This window comes from Ochotona curzoniae, unplaced genomic scaffold, assembly GCF_017591425.1.
Source record: "Ochotona curzoniae isolate NIBS_2020 unplaced genomic scaffold, NIBS_Ocur_1.0 contig_2294, whole genome shotgun sequence".
Classification (NCBI taxonomy): domain Eukaryota; kingdom Metazoa; phylum Chordata; class Mammalia; order Lagomorpha; family Ochotonidae; genus Ochotona; species Ochotona curzoniae.
Window position 1 is genome coordinate 49,731 of NW_024465405.1, and position 18,864 is coordinate 68,594.

The following is an 18,864-nucleotide window of genomic DNA, read 5'->3' on the forward strand; positions in this document are numbered from 1 at the left end:
GCAAAGCAGCCCGCAGTCCTGGTTGGTACCTTGGGGGCCCTCTTGCCCCAGCCTGATCACAAGGCATGCTGGTGGAGTGCCCAGCACCAGGCACCCTGTGCTTTCCACACGCGGGCCTGCCCATCAGCACCACTCTTGGTGCAGCCTGGGCTTTACATGGGCCCGTGAGAAGGGCTGACATTTCTGCTTTCCTCCAGCCACCCTGCCCCACAAAGGGGCAGATGGGCAGTCAGCACCTCCGTTTGCTGTGTGGACTGTGCCCTGCTCCTGCAAGGCAGAAGCAGCTGAGGACAACTTGGGTTCAAGGCATTTTATCTTTCTGACTTGGTATGCACAAGTGGACTCCCTGGAGCTGGTCCTGCTGGCCCCGGGATCCCCCTTTCCTGTCCTCCAAGTGGTGTCAGCCACCTCTGAGGGCAGCAGTGAGGAGACAGCTTGTTTAGCTCTCAAGTTGTAGTTTCACTTCTCTTTTCCCCGTTTGGGTGGAGCCTGCTGGCTTCCCAGCCAGGCCCTCTGCAGTCGGGGGGGGGGGGGGGGGGGGGGGGGGGCTTCCTGCTAGGGCAGGGCACAGGCAGGGAGCCTGGGGGAATCAGAAGTGGAGCAGGCTGTTGGCAGGAGGGGACAGCAACAGCTCTACCAGGAGAGTTCTTAGCCACTTCCTTAGCTGTCTGTCAGTCCGCAGAGCAGCTCCAGTGTCCTCAGCTTCTGTGGTTCCTGGGGACTAGTGCAGATTCCCAGGAGATCAGGTAGGTGGGCTGAGGGAGCCCGGTGTGCGGGAATGGGCTGTGTGGGGCAGCTGGGCCGTTTCGAAACTAGCAGGGGGCAGTGCGCTGTGAACACAGCTGGAGGATGTGTGACTTTCTCATTCAGCAGCTTCTACTCCTCTGGCCAGCTGCCAGCAGACAGGGCTGTCCTGGTGACGGGTGCAGGACTGATTTCCTCGCGGCCTCTGAACGAACTTTCTCTAGGGTCCCTGCCTGCTCCTTCACGCAGGTCATGGCCATCAAGGAAGCTTAGAAAATAGCAAACATGGGAGGAAGCGCTTTGCCCATTTTCCAGCTTTGGGCGTGGTGGGTCTCACCCTGGCAGCAGGACCAGCCCTGGACTGACTCGGGTCTGAGCTTTTCTCTGGAAGAGAGGGGCCCGTGGGCATCAAAGGCTGGTGCAGGCTCAGGGGCTTTATTTTCACTCTTAACTTCCAGATGAGTGGCACTTCTGACATAGTCACAGAAATCGTCTCTTTTCCTGTAGTGGGCTCAGAAATAACATGGCCTCGTCGTTTTGATTTAATTTTTCACAAAGAAACATGATTTTGTTCATAAAATTTCCAATGACACAGAGGTAGACAAGAGAAAGAAATGCTGTCGCTCCTTCCATTCTCAAGTCCTGCGATGTCTTGGATGTGCCTTCCGTATCTGTGCACTTAACATAAATAATTGGCTTTGCAAATATTGAGGGTGCTTCAAAAAATGGAATGAAAAAATAAAGTTTGGGTTTTTTTGATGCAGAAAATATTTGAAATCTGTATGTACAGGTGTCTCCAGGAAATTCACTGCAAATACAGGTTAGGAAAAAACTATGCATGAAATTCCAATGAACTTTTGCAGTCCACTGATAAAATTTACATATTCTCCATCAGTAATAAATGGGACTAGACTATGGGTATAGGGTCTGCATTTTTCATTTTCAATTATTTTAGCAGTGGAAATCTTAGCAGTCTTTGTGTTTATGTGTAGCTCTACCTCACTCTTTCTAACAGCTACATGACGTTGCTTGCATAGGATTTATACATCCTTATTGTCAAACGAGTACCTGTGGATGAAATCTAGACTCTCGGTTGTTCACTTTGATCAACAAGCCATAGTGATGGTTGTGCTTCTCTCTCGCTGTGTCTCGCATGTAGACAAGTATTTATCTTATGTCAAAAACCAATAACAGGTCTTTTTGTTTGTTTCAAAGATTTACTTAGTTTTAGTGGAAAGGCAGATTTACAGAGATAAAGAGATACAGAGAAAATAATCTTCCATCTGCTGGTTCACTCACCATGCGGCAGCAATGGGTCTCCCACGCGGGTCTTGCAGGCCTCTCTCTCGGGTCTTCCAGGTCTCCCGCATGTGGCGCAGGGTCCCAAGGCTTTGGGCCATGCTCAACAGCTTTCCCAGGCCACCAGTAGGGTGCTGGATGGGAAGCAGAGCTGCCAGGATTAGAACAGCTGCCCATATGGGATCCTGGCACATGCAAGGCAAGAATTTAGCCACTAGGCCACTGTGCTGGGCCCCAGCAAAAACAGGTCTTGAGGCAAGGTTAGAACATTTACTGGCTGGGTCAGTGTTTTTAGTAAGAGCAAATGAGGGAAGCCATCTCTCCCCACTTGGCCAAACTTTGCGACTGGTGACATGTGACTTCTTGTTTCCATTTGTGTTTTCTGGTTGCACGGGCAGCTGGGGAGTTTGTGTGTGTTTAACAACCACTCAAATCCCCTCCTCTCTCGCTAGTTCATTCTTTGCCTGTGTCATTTGGGTTAGGCATTTGGCCTCCTGTTCAGGACATGGGAGGATTTGCTTGATATTCTGAAAAGCAGAAGTACGCTTTCCTCATCCTTTATCTTCGCAGTAGTCATGGCCATATTGAATACTCATTAGGGTTTGGTTCTTTAAATGTATATTCTTGTAGGAGTGTTTCTGAGCTCAGTGCTATAGTTCCGTGAATCACCCATGAAGCCATCATGTCAGCCACCGTGTGTTTGTTTCTCAGCCTAGAGTTCACATTCCTGCTTTGTTTAGGTTGTTGGGAGGCCTTCAGCACCTTGGGCTACCCTCTGTCCCTGTGCAAGTTTGCCTTCTCTGCCCCTTTGTTGTTTGGCATGCTACCGTGGCCTCACAGCCCACCTCGCCCGTGCTTGCCCGGAAGCTGGCTCTCATGTAACTGCCTTGGCTGAAAGTGAATCATCTCCCTTCTGGGCAGTTGGAAGATTCTTCTTAGGTGCTTGTTTCACCTGGGGGTGCCACCCGTCTGCACACTGCTTGCCAGCGCTGCCCTCTTGCCCAGGTCAGCAGAGGCAACACAAAGTAGGGACTTATTGGGTGCAGGTTTTTTTTTAGTAATATATGGGAATTGTGTAGTATGAAAAAATTCTTCATGAGCCTGGTATTCTATGGTATAGAAACAGTGATGGCAGTGGCTTGCCTCTTGGTCCCAATCCTAAATCATTTTTAAGTTGAAGAAAAAATTTTTTTTTTACTATTGCACAAACAAGGGTGTTGCCTGCTGTTAGTTTTCTTTTAAAGAAGGTTTTCTCAAATGAAAGAAGTTTTACAGTTAGCGTTCAATATTTCCAATATGTAGTTTGGCTTATTTCTGCTGTTTCTCACTTATAATATTATTTTTTATCTGGGACTATAAAAGATGATATTTATTTGAAAGACAAAGTTAGAGAGACATGGAAGAGAGAGAGCAAGAGTGAGAGAGAGAGAACTTTTGTCTGCTGGTTCAATTGCCAAAGCGCAGCAACGGCCAGGGCTAGGTTAGGCCAAAACCAGGAACTTCTTCTGGCTTCTTTTAGGCCTCCCACACAGTTGCAAAACTGCTGTTTTCGCATGTACATCAGCAGAAAGTTGTATCAGAAGTGGAATAGCTGGGACTGGACCCAGCACCCACATGGGACACCAGCACTGCAGGTGTCAGTTTAACCCACTGTGCCACAGTGCTGGCCCTGTCTTTCTCCTCATCCTCCATATTAAAGCTTTTAGCAGCTCTTTTATACCGTCCTCCACCAATCACTTCTCCCTGTGGGTCCACTTGGCGCTACCTGATAGGCCAGTAGCAATGACATAATCACAGCAAGGGCATCAGCCTATCCCTGTGACTTCCTGTTTATCTGCTGGCGAGACCAACCCCACCTCCTGGTCCTGGGCCAGCCGCCATCTTGCAAAGGCCCTTCCTATTCCTGGGAGTGGCTTCCTCACCCCGCTCCCCACAAACATTGGATTGTAACAATGGGCAACAATGTTAGCTGTGTAAGAAAGGGATGAGAACCTAGAGGAATGAGAACTTATAGACATTAAAGGACATTAGAAATAACTGGAGATCCCAAAAGAGAGAGTTGGAAATTGATCAGCATTTTATGTATGAAATGACATGGCCTGGGATGTGTGAAGTGCTGATCATATCTGAGACTGAGACTTGGAAAATGCACCAGTTGGTAGGATATTGAAGCCTATATATTGGCTGGAAAAGTTGCAAAAACTTAAACATGAGATGTTAGACAGCAATGTGTCAATATACTTAAAGGCCTGGGAATCTATTGGATTTCCCAGTGGATATTGAAATTGTAAATTTCTTCAGCAGTTCTGATAACTCCAATGTTGAAGTTCTCAGTGAATAGGAAATGGTCAGTGCAACGAGAGAGAAAAGGATAGAAAAGATTTTATAGGCTATCGAATTGGTTGGTTTATGTTTAACTATTAATTCCATGGGAAGTTTATTTTTACATGTGAAATGAAATGCAAAGCTACTTTTAAAATCCAAGCATTTATGTAACAGCATTGCCAGACTAGTTTATCCTTTATTGCTTTGAAATAACATCAATTTTACATATTAAAGAATCTTGCAAGGAATATTTTACAAGGGGGTGTGCTCCTCGCACCGTGGGCCAAGCCACCACCATCCCATAAGGGTATTGGCTCAAGTCCCAGCGGCCCCACTTCTGATCCAGGTCTCTGCTGATTGCCTGGGAAAAGCAATGGAAGATGAGCCAAGTGTTTGGATCCCTGCCTCTTGCATGGGAGATCCAGGTGAAGCTCCTGACTTCTGCTTGGCTCAGCCCTGACCATAGTGGCCATCTCATTGGTCAACTAGCTGCTAAAAAAAAAAAAAACTGTCACTGTGACTTTCAAAGAAATAGATCTTTTGTTATAAAAGGCTCAGGGAAAATGCTTATATGAAAAAAGCATGTGTTTCCAATAATTTTTGCACTAAAAGTAAACTAACCATTTCATTCCATGTTTTTTACAAACTTTTTGAGGTACTCTCAAATGTGAGTCTGTGCAGATGATTTCTGTTGATAAGTATTCTTATTTGATAAACTACTCTTATTTGTATTTTAATATTGAAATGACTTATTGACCATTATTTTAATGGGAAGTACAATCCCTTTTCATAGATCTTTTCAAAGCACAGTTGGCTCTTCTGGAGTTTTATTCCCTGAGAAAAATTTCAGAACCAATTGATAATGTTCTGCAGCCTGTCTAGCTGGGAAGCCTTCCCGGGGCACCCTAACCTCCCCATCTAAGCAGTTCTGGCTGTCTTAGGCTGATGTGGCTCACTTCTGAAGCTGGACCTCTCCTGTGTTGGAATTGTTGTGGGCATAATGTGTGCTCTTCTTTCTTTCTGTCCTTCACTCATGAAGAATGCACAGATCTGCATATATTTTAAAAATATCTTTCATATCTGAAAGTCTACTTTCACAACTACCAAAACTGTGGTAAGCATAGAGGTTTACTATGAAAATTAGTCTACTTCTTTTTTTCCATTTTCAGTATTGCTAATGAGAAGCCTGCAGCCATTCAGGTTCTTGATCCTTTCTTTTGTATCACTTGCTTTTCATTCTTTGAAATTACCAAGTTCTTTTCTTTCATCCGTTGGTTCTGACATGTCTGGATCGTTTGGTTTAGTGTGGGTGTAGTGTTTAGTCACTTTTCTAAGTCCTTCAGGACTATTTGAGATGGAAATTGATTCCAAATCTCTTAAGTTTGATTCTAATGTTTCTTTGATTATTGTTGTACATCTTTGAACCTTTTAAAGTTCCTGTTTTTGGATTTTAGGTCCTAGAATAGGTCTTCCTTCTGGAGTCTTCTTGGGCTTTCTTGTGTTTTGCATATCTACCATCTATAAAATTTTTTCAGATTGTTCTTTGCTTGTAGTGATTTTTAAATTTCTTCCATTTGTTCCATTAAATAAAAGTGTAGGTAGGTTTTCTAATGTAACCTGTCTTAGAATTTCTGACATAATATCTTCTTGGTCCTGTCACACTGATTTTCCATCTGCTACTGGGTGGTATTTACCAATAGTTTACTGTAAGGTCTTTATCATATGTGTCTATGAGCAACTTTGAGCCCAAATCTTTATTTCTTAATTTGTAGTTGTCTGTTTTTGACGGAATGAATACACCAGCATCCAGAAGAGATTGGGAGTTGTGTGTGTCTGCTTTTCATGCTGGCACTGCAAAGCCTCAAGGGAAACTTCTAGGTCTGTTTCAGCTTGCAGTTTGGATGTTACAGTTCTGGGCCAGGAAGCCCCTAGTCTGATGTGTCCTGGAGGCTTCTCAGCATGGGTGGGGGGGAATGATCCCATGGTGTTCTAGGAAGCAGGGGAACAGCTAGATGGGACCTAACTCAGCCATTGCTCGAGAACACCTTCGAGGCTTGTCCGTGGCTCCCACTCCCACTTCAGCCACCAGTTAGATCAGGTCTCCACTCTTTCTTTTCTGTTGGGTTTTTTTGTTGTTTTTTTTTTTTTAGATTTATTTATTTGAACTTGAAAGTCAATTACAGAAAAAGAGAAAGATTTTCCATCAACTAATTGTCTCATTCAACCTGCCACAACAGGAAATGCTGCCCTGGTTTGAGGCCAAAGCCAAGTACCAGAAACTTTCATGGTCTCCTACGTAGGAGATTCTGCCTGCATCCTGTATCAGAATGCCTGGATTTTAAGTCCGTGATCCACTCCCAGGTCCAGCTTCTTGCTAATGAACACGCAGGGAGATAATGCTGATGACTCAAGTAGCTGGATCCCCACCAGCCTCTTGGGAGAGACCCAGATGGAATTCCTGGCACTTGGCCTTAACCTGGCCCACCACTTGGTCGTTGCAGATATTTGGAGGGTGAATCAGTGTATGGGAAAATGTCGCGCCCACGTGTCTTACCGCCCAGCAATAAGACGCAGACGCGAGTGAAGTCTTCTGCGGTAAAATTTATTGCGAGCACCAAGATGAGGAAGAGAGAGAGGGGCGACCCCAGCAGGCTGTCTGCTCTTATGTGCTGACTGGCCCCGCCTCCGCCGATGATAGGTCGGCGTCATGATCACGCAGGGTCCTGGGCGACCGGATTCGTCAGTCCCCAGTGTTCACGTGCCGGCCACGCCGCAGCTCACTGCGCATGCGCTAGGCACCTGCGCAGTACCGCGAAGGCTACGTGACTCTCCACCACGCACGAAGGTGTGGCTTCTTCGGCCGGCGCCATTTTAGGTACGGCATGTGGCCAGTGCATACAGATGCGGCTTGCAACATCTCTCCCCTTCTTATACAATAAAAAAAATAAGCTGGTATGGCCCTGTCTTAGGTTGTAGACTCAAGGCGCACGATCCGTCATAGGGAGGCTGCGTAGCTTGACGTAGTCCCTGTCTTAGACCGATAATTGTCTGGGTCTATCTTACCCGTCATGGGCTACAACCGCGGTGGTTGTAAAGAGCAATGTCTCGACAAGGCAGTTATAAGAGTGACTACCCTCTCGCGTGCAGTGGACAAGTCCTGCGAGGTGCAAGGGCTAGTCAGGTGCATCATGCTCGAACTCAGTGCAATGCCATAATGGCCTGAGGTGCAGGAGCCATGATGTCCATGCTCTTAACTAAGCCTGTTGAAGCATGCTCAACCATACCATGGGGGAGTCACCATTCTGCATGGCTAGTAGGGCTTGATGTATTGCCACACAATCTCGCTGAGTGCGGCGTCTCAGACGACACAGGCAAAAAAGGCATAAGGCACAGCCTGCACACAAGAGCAGAATCAGCACAACCACTCCCACCCATTCCTTAATATGGGAAGTGATGTTCCAAATCCAAGTGGCCAGGGTTTCAGCAACAACAGGATCCACCCGTGTAGAATTAATCTGGACAATGGCAATTCTCAACTCCGACTGTAAAATATCAAATTCTCTCGTCCAATTTCCTAAAAGATAAGAAGAAAGCTGGCAAGAAAGATTAGCAGTCGTTGAAACATTTTGAAAAGGAATAGAAGTAACACATAAACCTTGACACTAAAATTCTCAGGAAATGCTTGAATACAAAGCGTGTCCTGTAGGGGGAATAAAAAATTACGCACATTCTCCTTAATATCATCATAAGGGAGAAAAGGCAAATCCAAAGAAGAAAAAATCAAGGAAACACTCAGGCTGAGTGGGCAGCCGGTAAGGGTCGTGGAAAAACACTCAAAACTCCTCATCGTGGCTCAGCAATCACGGTCCTCACAAGCGCCATACAGACCATTAGTTGCACCATCAGCCGTGTTTGCACTGGGCGGGGCACCATTGTCCTGTGGGATTGTAGGAGGAGCTTCTGATTGCAGGGTTGCATGAATCTTCCCCAAGTCAGATCCTCGGGCAAGCGTTCCAACGGTTGCAGAAACGTCAGAAGGCGGTGATGGACAGAAACGAGTCAATCGAGCTGGAACCCAAACCGGAACTGGGGCGTCCTGTGGAAACACACAAATGGCTCCTCGAGCCTGCCTAATAACTGGGTCTGGGCCCTTCCATTTGGACTCCAGAACATCCTTCCACTTGACCCAAGATTGCTCTTGCGCCGTGTTGAGGGAATGACGATCTGCAGCACTGAGGCCTTGCTCATCCAGCTGTAAAAAATTGATGGTGAAAAGAGCCAGGGCTAGAGTGGCCCGAGGGCTCTGACTGGCGAGGCCAAGTGATTCCCAGGTGGTTTTTTGTTTTTGTAATATTTCTTTTTTTTTTTTTAAAGATTTATTTTTATTATTTTTTCATTGGAAAGGCGGATATACAGAGAGGAGAGACAGAGAGGAAGATCTTCCGTCCGATGATTCACTCCCCAAGTGAGCACAACGGGCCGATACTATGCCGATCCGAAGCCAGGAGCCTCTTCCGGGTCTCCCACGCGGGTGCAGGTTCCCAAAGCTTTGGGCCGTCCTCGACTGCTTTCCCGGGCCACAGGCAGGGAGCTGGAAGGGAAGCGGGGCTGCCGGGATTAGAACTGGCGCCCATATGGGATCCCGGGCGTGCAAGGCGAGGACCTTTAACCACTTGCGCCACCGCGCCGGGCCCTGTAATAATTCTTTAATAGAGCGATGAGCACGTTCGATTATTCCCTGACCTTGTGGATTATAAGGGATGCCAGTCACTAATTTGACACTCATTTTCTGCATTACACGTGCCACAAAATCACCAAAGGGCTCATCCGGCTCCTGCTTAACCTGTGTAATGCCCAGTTTCTCTTGCCCTTTAAGTGAAAGAGCCTTCCAAGCCTTTATAGCTGCAGTAGAAATTTGAGTATATACTGGCCATGGATATCTATTTTGATCATCAGAGTATTGGCCTTGTCCGGAAAGCATATTATAAGACCACGTCAAAGTGTCGCCGCCGCGCTGTTGATTTGCCCGGGCGGTCTCAACCAAAAGCTCTTGCCAGAGGCCCTTCCAATTTAGATATGATCCCATATTAGGGAGAACAGCCTTCACCACAAATTGCCAATCAGAGGGAGTCATATTCATTCCCCCCATACGTTCTAACAGGGACAAAGTGTAATTGGCATGAAGACCGTATTGCTTTACAGACATGGCCAATTCTCGCACTAATGCTGCATCTACCTGTCTGTAAACTCTTTCCCTTTCTTCTTCTAAGACGGGGAACATATTTTGAAGTTCCCGGCGTGTGGCTGGATCGATGAAGGAGGAGCCGGCACCACAACTCATGGGCGGGGCAGATGGCTTCACAGCAGGAGGAGCCATTAGTGAAATGGCTCCAGAGCCCTGAGGCCATGGGCCGAGCGTGGCCGGCGCAGTAGCACCGCCATTCTCTTTCTTCTCTTTTTCTGATCCTCCTCTGCTTCCTGCGGGTTGTTTGCGTCCTAAGCGCCTATCCCGCTTGTACCCTTCCTCCGCATCGGATGTCTCCAAACTTGATGAGGAAGATCCTGCTTTCAGTTTCACCTTTATTTTTTGCTTCAAACCGGTTCTCCTCTCCCGCTCTGTTTCTGAGAGACTATCCTGGGCAGACTGAAGGGCTTTGTCACTCTCTCTGACCGCTCCCTTACGGAGGGCATAAACCATCTGCAAAAATTTCACCAGAGAGACCTGTGCGCCCATGTCTATAACCAGAAGCAGTGGCTCATATACCTCCGATTTATGCTCCTAGTCACCCGAAAGTTCTCCCTCTCAGAGCTCCTTACCTGTTTTTTGGCCGCAGTTCTGACTTCCTCCCGTTCGAAATGGGAGGCCCCCTCCAGGTCCCGGGTTTCCGGCACCAGTTGTCGCGCCCACGTGTCTTACCGCCCAGCAATAAGACGCAGACGCGAGTGAAGTCTTCTGCGGTAAAATTTATTGCGAGCACCAAGATGAGGAAGAGAGAGAGGGGCGACCCCAGCAGGCTGTCTGCTCTTATGTGCTGACTGGCCCCGCCTCCGCCGATGATAGGTCGGCGTCATGATCACGCAGGGTCCTGGGCGACCTGATTCGTCAGTCCCCAGTGTTCACGTGCCGGCCACGCCGCAGCTCACTGCGCATGCGCTAGGCACCTGCGCAGTACCGCGAAGGCTACGTGACTCTCCACCACGCACGAAGGTGTGGCTTCTTCGGCCGGCGCCATTTTAGGTACGGCATGTGGCCAGTGCATACAGATGCGGCTTGCAACAGGAAAACTCTCCCTGTCTCTGTCTCTGTTTCTCTCTCTCTGCCTTTCAAAAAAATAGAGATAGGGTCCCGTTTTTCAGAATCTGCTTTTTGCTTCCTGGCCTAATGCAAGCACATGGCTTAGGCTCTGCTGTTTGAAAAGCCACATAGTGTGATGATCAAAGAGGGTGGTTGGAGGTGGGAGCGTTGGGAGTCAGGAAGCTGGAGAGAAGGTGGCCTGAATTCCAGTTCTGTCACTGTATGAATCAACTGGGGTAAGCCTGGCTTCACACCTGTAGAACACTGGTGACGGTAATGGTTCTCATTTCATGGAAGGGCCAAGAGAAGAGACAGTGTAGCACCATGGAAGGCACACTTAAAAGAGTGTGCTGTATCAATCAAGCACTCACAGTATTTCTAAATGTGTTGCAACAAATTGGAACCTTAGAATGCTGTACCTTTTCAGTCCTGAGTGTCCATTTAAAAAAAATTCAGGTTTTAAACAGCCCAGAAAAGGCCATGGAAAGCTACACACAGGCATACAATTGGCATGGGTCGGGGGAAGACCAGGCTGAATCTGTCCACGTCATCCATTGGCAAATCAGGCACCAGTGTGGGACTACCCATTTCGGTCGCAACAAAGACTAGTGCACAATACAGAATGTCAGGGTGAGGGTGCCTGTACTGGAAGGGACCACAGTGCCCAACCAGCCTGAGAACAAGAAAGGAAGTGGGCAGAGCCGGCAAGGGGAATAAAGGAGGGTTCCTTTGCTGGACAGCTACTTCCGCAGGAGAGCATAGGCTGGGATGGGGGCAGACCAGACTAGGCAGAGCTACCACACCTGTGTGCCTCATGTGGACTAGATCAGGGAAAAGCCAGGCTCGGCGGATTATTCCTACTGGTGCAAACAAAATTAAAGTGGGCGAGGGTTGTTTGGGCTTAGCTGCAGCATCAGCTGGAATCTGGGAGTGGGAGAGGTCTGGGAGGGAAATAGTGGGCTCATCCCTCTTGGGTTACCACTTCCACGGGAGGACATAAAACTAAGATAGCGGCTGGGGTGGAATGGGGTGTGGGACAGACTGGATTACTGCTACACATACTGGCAAACCAGGGTAGGGGGCGGGCCTGGTGGGGGTTATTGTGGGTCGCTCCAACTAGGCTGCAGCTCCCACTGGTTTATGTGAGGGCCAAGTATGTGCTGGGCAGAACCAGGCTGGACTGCAACACCAATTGGTTCCAGTGGAAGTTGGGAGTGAAAACAGAACCAACCCAGCAATTGCAACCACCAGCTGATCTGGGCGATGGACTGTGCCAGGCCCTGTGCTTGCTAGCACATCCAAGAAGTTTTTTTGGAGATCTTCCTAATCTACATGCTGGACTCAGAACCCAAACGAAGAAAAGAGAAGACAGAACAGGTCAACCAACTATCTCAGCTAGGATGGACTATGTCAATCAGTGGATTTTTCAAAGACCTCATAGTGCTTGGAGTGGCAAGATTGACAGCAATTCATAACTGTTGCAATATCAAAACCACTTGAGCAAGACCTCAGAGCATGCCCTACATCCGGGACCTGGGGAGGGTGGGAAATTTGGTGGGCCTTCTCCCTTAATATCCCCCTTTAAACATGAAGGTAACAATATGGAAAATATACTAGTATTATCCACTTTCCTGTAGCCCTTGAACCTTCTTACCCTAATTAACTATGTAAAGATTGTCAAAAAAAAAAATTCAGGTTTTTGTCTTTGATTTAAGTTTGGCTTAGCTACATTCCTTCTCTACTCAGGTTTTCAGAGTGTTTGTCATCAAGGATGTTGAACCTTACCATGAGCCTGTTGAGATGATTTGTTTGTCCTTCCCTCTGTTAATGTGATGGGTCATATTTATAGATTTGTGTGGTTAAACCACATGTACATTCCGGGAATAAAGACCACCTGATCCCAATAAATGACCCTGTTGGTGTGCTACTGTATTTGGTTTGCTAGTATTTTATTGGGGATTTTTGTAATCACGTTCTTAGGGAATTTGGCCCAGTAATTTCATTTTCTTAAATTGTTGTTTTCTGGAGTTGGTATCAGGGCAGTGCTGATTTGGAGGTGTTCTCATCAATTGTTTGGAACAGTTCGAGAAGGATTTGTATTATCCTCCTGATTGTTTTGTAGCATTCAGCCATGTTGCCATCTAGCCCTGCACTTCTAGTTGATAGTAGATTCTTTTTTGTTAGTAATTCAGTTTCCTTACTCTCTTCAGATTTTCTGTTTCTTCTTGATTCAGTCTTGGTATGTTTCCAGGAATTTCTCTATTTCCTCTAGGTTACTAAATTTGTTGGTATGTAACTATTCATCATAGATTCTTAGGGTAATTTGTGTATCAGTGGTATCAATTGTGATGTTTTCTTTTCACTTTTTGATTGGGTTGTCTGTCTCCTGATTAGTCCAGCTAAAGGCTTCTCAATTATGCTTTTATTTTCCAAGAATCAACTCTGACTTTTGTTGAGCTTTTTTCCTATCGTCTCATTTATTTTTCTGTAGTTTAATTCCCTTCCTCCTGCTGACTTTAGGGTTGGTTTTTCTTTTTCTGGTTCCTTGAGTTGTAAGTTGGATTGTTTACTGAGTTTCTCTCTTTTTGTTCAATCCCAGTGTCTATAGCTAAAATCTCTTCTCTTAGGATTGCTTTTTTTTTTTACCAAAGTTTTGGTATGTTATATTTCTATATCCATTGGTGTCAAAAACTTTAAAAGTCTTCCATTTTTGTTTTTTCTTTCACTTGCTGTTTGTTCAGTAATATGTTAACTTTCATGTGTTTGTGAATTTTTTCAATTTTCCTCTCATTACTGATTTCTAGTTCATATCATTATGGTTAGAAAAGATACTTGGTATGATTTCGGTCTTTCTATTTGTTGAGACTTGTTTTGTGGTCTTGGTGATCTATTTTCTTTCAACACACACGCCCAGGCTCTCTTTGGGAACCATTTACATAGACTGTGATTTTTCTTTCTTTCATTTTCAGTTGTGTGTCTGTGAAGTCAGCATGAGTGTCTTGTAGGGAGCAAGCAATTAGATCATGTTGGACTTACTATACTTTTTTCTGCCTTTTGATTGGAGAATTTGATCTATTTGCATTCAAAGTAATTATTGATAAGTAAAAATTTACTGTTGCCATTTTGTCAATTACTGTCTTACTCTTGCATAGTTTCTTTGTTTCTGTATTTTTTCTTGTTAAGTTCATTTATAATTTAATGCTTTTTGGTAAAGATAATACTTTTTTCGCATTTTGTGCATATACTGATTTTTTTGTAGTTATCACAAGGCTTGAAAAATATCTAGAGTTGTATGTAATTGAAATTCAGTTATTATCAACTAAAATAGAAGAGCACCAATTTGTGTTAACACAAAACAAAACCAGTTGTCTTGGGAGATATGGTTGCCATTCTTGTTACACTCTCAGCTTACAATTGTTATTATTACACCATGTGCTATCACTCATAACTACGTTTTTGAGGTAGAATGGCATTTCTCACTTAATTGAGTGGTTTGATGACTGTGATCAGAAATAGGGCGTTTTGCTTTTGTCTTTTTGTGATCTGTTTTCTCTTAATTGCTCATTAAGATATATTTTCAAGGACGGATCCTGTTTTTCTTTCATTATTTTATACTCCTGTCTGAATGCCCTTCTTATTCCATCTTAATTTTATAGGAGTTAAGGTTTTTCAATTGAAATACATTCTACATATGCTTAGGTGGGAAGTACCTATAATCGCTGTGATGCAGGATGGGCTGGGCAGTCCGCAGTTACTTCTTCTGTGACCTGTGCGCTTCCTCCCATTTCATCTCTATTGCTTTAGCTCCGTTCATTCTGGCATCTACCTAGGATGCTTGCTTTGAATGTGCTGGTGCGTGGTGGCCTTTCCTTCCCGAGTGTGACCTTAGGACCTCCCACGGGCCCTGTAATCCTAATGACCATTTTCATGGGGTGTGCTTTCCCACAGAGATGTCCACAGAAGACGAAGAAGAAAAGCTCATCTATGAGGCAGTGTTAAATCATTTCAAGAGCTGCAGAGTGGAGATCTCACATGCAATAACGCACACATTTCCTTTCCTGCATGGCCTCCGTGACCGTGGACTCATCACGGATAGAATGTTTCAGGTAAGTGAAGTCCACTGTGTCACAACCTGGTGTACTAGCAGCCACTTAATTTATGCTCTGATATTCCAGATTCAATTTCAAGTTACAACCAGTGACAGACAGGTGTTTCTGTAAGTGCTCCTGTATCACTCATGCCCTGCTTCTCCCAGACGCAATGGTGTTATGTGACGCCCTCTGGAGGTGGGCGGATGCACTGGTGATAAGCCAGAGTTCACACAATTGCACTCTTAGATGGGTGCTGTCTTGTATATGTCATACCATGTAGTTCAAACAATCATTCATTGTAACATAAACTAAATGTTATAAATAATTTTAGTGGATTAATGGTTTTACTGGTTTACTGAAACAGTTACTGGCACAGCACTTTATTTCAATTAATGTTGATTCAAAATATCTAAGTCCAAAAGCCTTAAAACTCATTGGGATGAATTTAGAAGTAGAGGCTTGCTTGGTTTTTCTTTCATTTGTGTGTGTGTGTGTGTGTGTGTGTGTGTGTGTGGCACTTGTGTAGTCTTAAGAGTTTGAGTAGGGCCCAGCATGATAGTGCAGTGGCTAAATCCTCACCTTGCATGGGCCGGGATCCCATACTGGGCACCAGTTTGTGTCCTGGCTGCTCCACCTCCCATCCAGCTCCCTGCTTGTGGCCTGGGGAAGCAGTGGAGGACGGCCCAAAGCCTTGGAACCCGGTACACGTGTGGGAGACCTGGAAGAAGCTCCTGACTTTTGGATTTGGATTGGCTTAACTCTGGTCATGGTGGCCACTTGGGAAGTGAACCAGCAAGTGGAAGATCGTTCTCTCTCTGTGTGTCTCTATCTCTGCACCAAAAATTGCCTTTTCAATAATAATAAGTAAATTTAAAAAAAAAGAATGAAACTGACTTCTGGAGCTTGTTGTAGCTTAATATTCTGTGTTTTTGTATTTTGTATTTTTTAAGGATGCTGAAGAATCTTGGAGAAACATGATGCCTGTTGAACATGTGGTGTATGATGTTCTTGAGAAACTGGAGAAGTTTGACGAGACTGTTTTCGAGGCAGTGTTCAGCGAGGTCAACCTGCAGGAATACCCCAAATTAGTTCCTGTTCGTAAAAGCTTTGAAATTGGTAATTATGTTAATTGTCTACCTTTAGGAGTTTAGGGTAAAATATTTTCAGCAAGCATGTACTGAGTTTCTAACACAAACCACAGACTGTGCTGGACAGTGGAGATAAAGTACTTGTCAAGACAGACGCGGCATGAACCTTCTTGGAGCTTCTGGCATGATAGCAGGGGTACAGCCGCCACTCAGAGATCTGCTGAGCCAGGCGTTTAGAATAACAAGATGACCAGCATGACACGGGCACCACGGTTACTTAGGAGGACACAGGACAAGTCACAGAAAATCCCAATGAGCAGAACCAGTGGCTTCTGTTCCACTGGAGCCCTTGTGCTGGTCTACACTGCAGCCCACCCCATTGACTGCAGCCTGATTTGAGCGATAGACAGTCTAACTAACTGTGGGTGCGGGACCCAGCTTGGCTTGGTACTCTGTGCTCATGGGGTCGGTCTCTTGTAAAAACCTCCCCAGCCAGTTTCAGGGACACCCAATGGGGGCAAGGCCAATTGTAAGAGTCACCACACTGAAGGGAGATCTCCTCACCCCTTACTCTGCTTTCTAAACAATAAAAGAATCTTTTTTAAAAAGAGGTACCAGAGAAAAAACCCCACATGATTCTCTTTTATTGAATATGTTGCTATCTGCTTTCTCTCTCTCAGCACTCTTTTTTTTTTTATTGTTGTTTACATTGTATTATGTGATACAGTTTTATAGGCACTGGGGATTCCCCCCTCCCCTGCCAAACCCCTCCCCCCATGGTGGATTCCTCCACCTTGTTGCATAACCACAGTTCAAGGTCAGTTGAGATTCGTTCCTTGCAAACACATACCTAGTCTCTCAGCACTCTTTAGGTAACACAGCCCACAGTGCTTCCACTTCTGTTTTCTCCAGCCTTGCTTGTCTTTTTCTGTCTGGAAAACATAAAACCTCCCTTGCTGACATGCCATCTCCCATGGACTGATGGGGAACGTTCAGTTCTGTGGGATGCACTGATCCGGAAACTGGAGAATCCTAAGCAGGTGGTTTTGTGACTTCCATGGTTCCTGCGAAGATCTCTAACCGCCTTCTCATCTCTGTCTTCAGAAGTCAACCGCAAGCTTCAATTCCAGAACAATGTCAGAGGCCACATAGAGGAGAATTCCAGGATTCAGCTGCCACTGGAACAAGGTAACAAGCATTTCTCACTTGTAGAGGGAACGGAGCCAGCTGGGTTCTGGACAGAGAGGATAAGCCAGGGATGGAACGTGGGAGGACACGGAGAAGGTCAGGGACACGAGGGAGGACATTGAGAAGGCAGCCGAGGTCAAAGTGGAGGAAGCCAGACTTGCACAGCTGAAACACCTGGAAACAGTAGTGCTAGAGAACCTTCCAGACAGGAGAGCTAGGGGTGGAGCCCTGAAGGGCTCAGAAGCATGGCCCGTGGCCAGCGTTAAAGAGGAGCCCAGATGAAAAGTTTCCACTATCTGGTCTTTGTCCTCTAACACACAGCATCTGAATATGTTAAACTGGTAACACGTGTGACTCCATATCCTTGATAACTATCTGTGTGTGCAGGTGCCAGGAACAGGGAGGGATGAATGGAGGAGGAGAAAGGGTTCAAGGCTGCAGGGTGTGGCAGGGCTCCCTGAGGGATCCCCAGGCACGTCGGGAGTGGAGAGCAAAGGGAGACAAGGAGAACCCTGCAGCTCACAGCCCACTGACACAGAATAAAACGGATGATTTGATGTACCGAGCATATATAGCTCTTCATATACTTTTTGTGGTAAGAACACTTAAAATCCGTTTTCAGTAATTTTTAAGAAAACGAGATGCTGTTGTGAAGCACAGATGAGCTCTGTGATGGTCCTCTTGTACCTGGCTTGTTTCCCTCAGTGTTGTGTCCTCCGGGTCATGTGGGTTGATTCAGGTGATAGGAGCTTCTTCCTTTTGAGGCTGAGTCGTATTCCTTTGTGTAGATGTCATCTTTGCGCATTCCTCTGTCGCCGGGCACTTGGGCTGACTTCACGCCTCGACTTCTGTGTCTAATACTGCTCTGAACGGGGGAGTGCAGGCACCTCCGTGACATATTGACTGCATATACTTGGGATAAATATCCAGGAGTGTGACTGCTCTGTCTTACGTAGTTGATGTGTGATTTTCAAGGAATCTCCATTTTGTTTTCCATGATGGCTGTACTATTTATAACCCAGCCAGCAGTAGCACCGGGGTTCCCGTTTTTAGACATCACCACCGGCATCTGTCCTCTCATGTCTTTCTGCTAAACACCAATGCAGCCAGCGTGAAGTGACATCTTCTCATGATTTTACGTTATGTTTCCCGGGTGGTTAGTGGTGCTGTGCATTTCCCATTTACACGTTGGTCACTTGTATAGGTCCTTTTGTGCAGGACTTTTTTGATAATAAAATACCCATTATTAATTTATTATTGAGTTGCTTAAGTTAGTTCCATCATTTGGGTCTCAGTCATTTAGCAGATAGATTTGCACATGTCTTCTGCCATAGTGTAGGTTGTCTCTTACCTGTGGGTTATTTTCTTGACTCTACAGAGCTTTTGGCTTTAGATAATCTTTGTTGTTGATTTTTGCTTGTATTGATCATACTTTATGTGTCACATTGAAAATCATTGCCAAGACCCATGATATGTAGCTCTTCCCCATGTTTTCTTCTACAGTTTTAGGTCTTAGATTGAAGCCTTTAATTCATTCTTGATGGATTTTTTCAGGTGATTTTGATGAAGGTCTAATGTCACTCTCTGGTCTCGTGTTATCCAGTTGTCCCAGTACTGCTTATTGACAAATGGTCCTTTCCGCATTGTGTGTTCTTGGCACTTTTTCTGAATAACAGTTGACCATGCAAGAGTTTATTTCTAGACGCGCTGTTGTGCTTCATCTATTTAGGTGTCTGTGTTTATGACAGTAGCGTACTGTTTGGCTTACTGTAGTTTTATAGTGTACATGTGTATTTTAAAGATTTATTTATTGTTGATGAAAGAACTACAGAGA

The 18,864-nt window shown here is 45.6% G+C and overlaps 1 protein-coding gene across 4 annotated transcripts in view; it reads left to right on the plus strand.

Annotated features, from left to right (window-relative positions):
- The first annotated feature begins 598 nt into the window (after positions 1 to 598).
- The window catches only part of LOC121151090 (nuclear autoantigen Sp-100-like), a 54,081-nt gene continuing 35,815 nt past the window's right edge, over positions 599 to 18,864 (plus strand). For 2 of the 4 annotated variants that reach the window (XM_040972277.1, XM_040972280.1), the window contains exons 1-4: positions 600 to 746; positions 14,612 to 14,769; positions 15,705 to 15,870; positions 16,947 to 17,030. In XM_040972277.1, the coding sequence (XP_040828211.1) occupies positions 14,614 to 14,769; positions 15,705 to 15,870; positions 16,947 to 17,030 (406 nt within the window). In that variant the 5' untranslated portion in view covers positions 600 to 746; positions 14,612 to 14,613. Of the gene's footprint in view, positions 747 to 14,611; positions 14,770 to 15,704; positions 15,871 to 16,946; positions 17,031 to 18,864 lie in introns of all 4 variants that reach the window. The other 2 variants (XM_040972278.1, XM_040972279.1) reach the window with 2 other exon arrangements.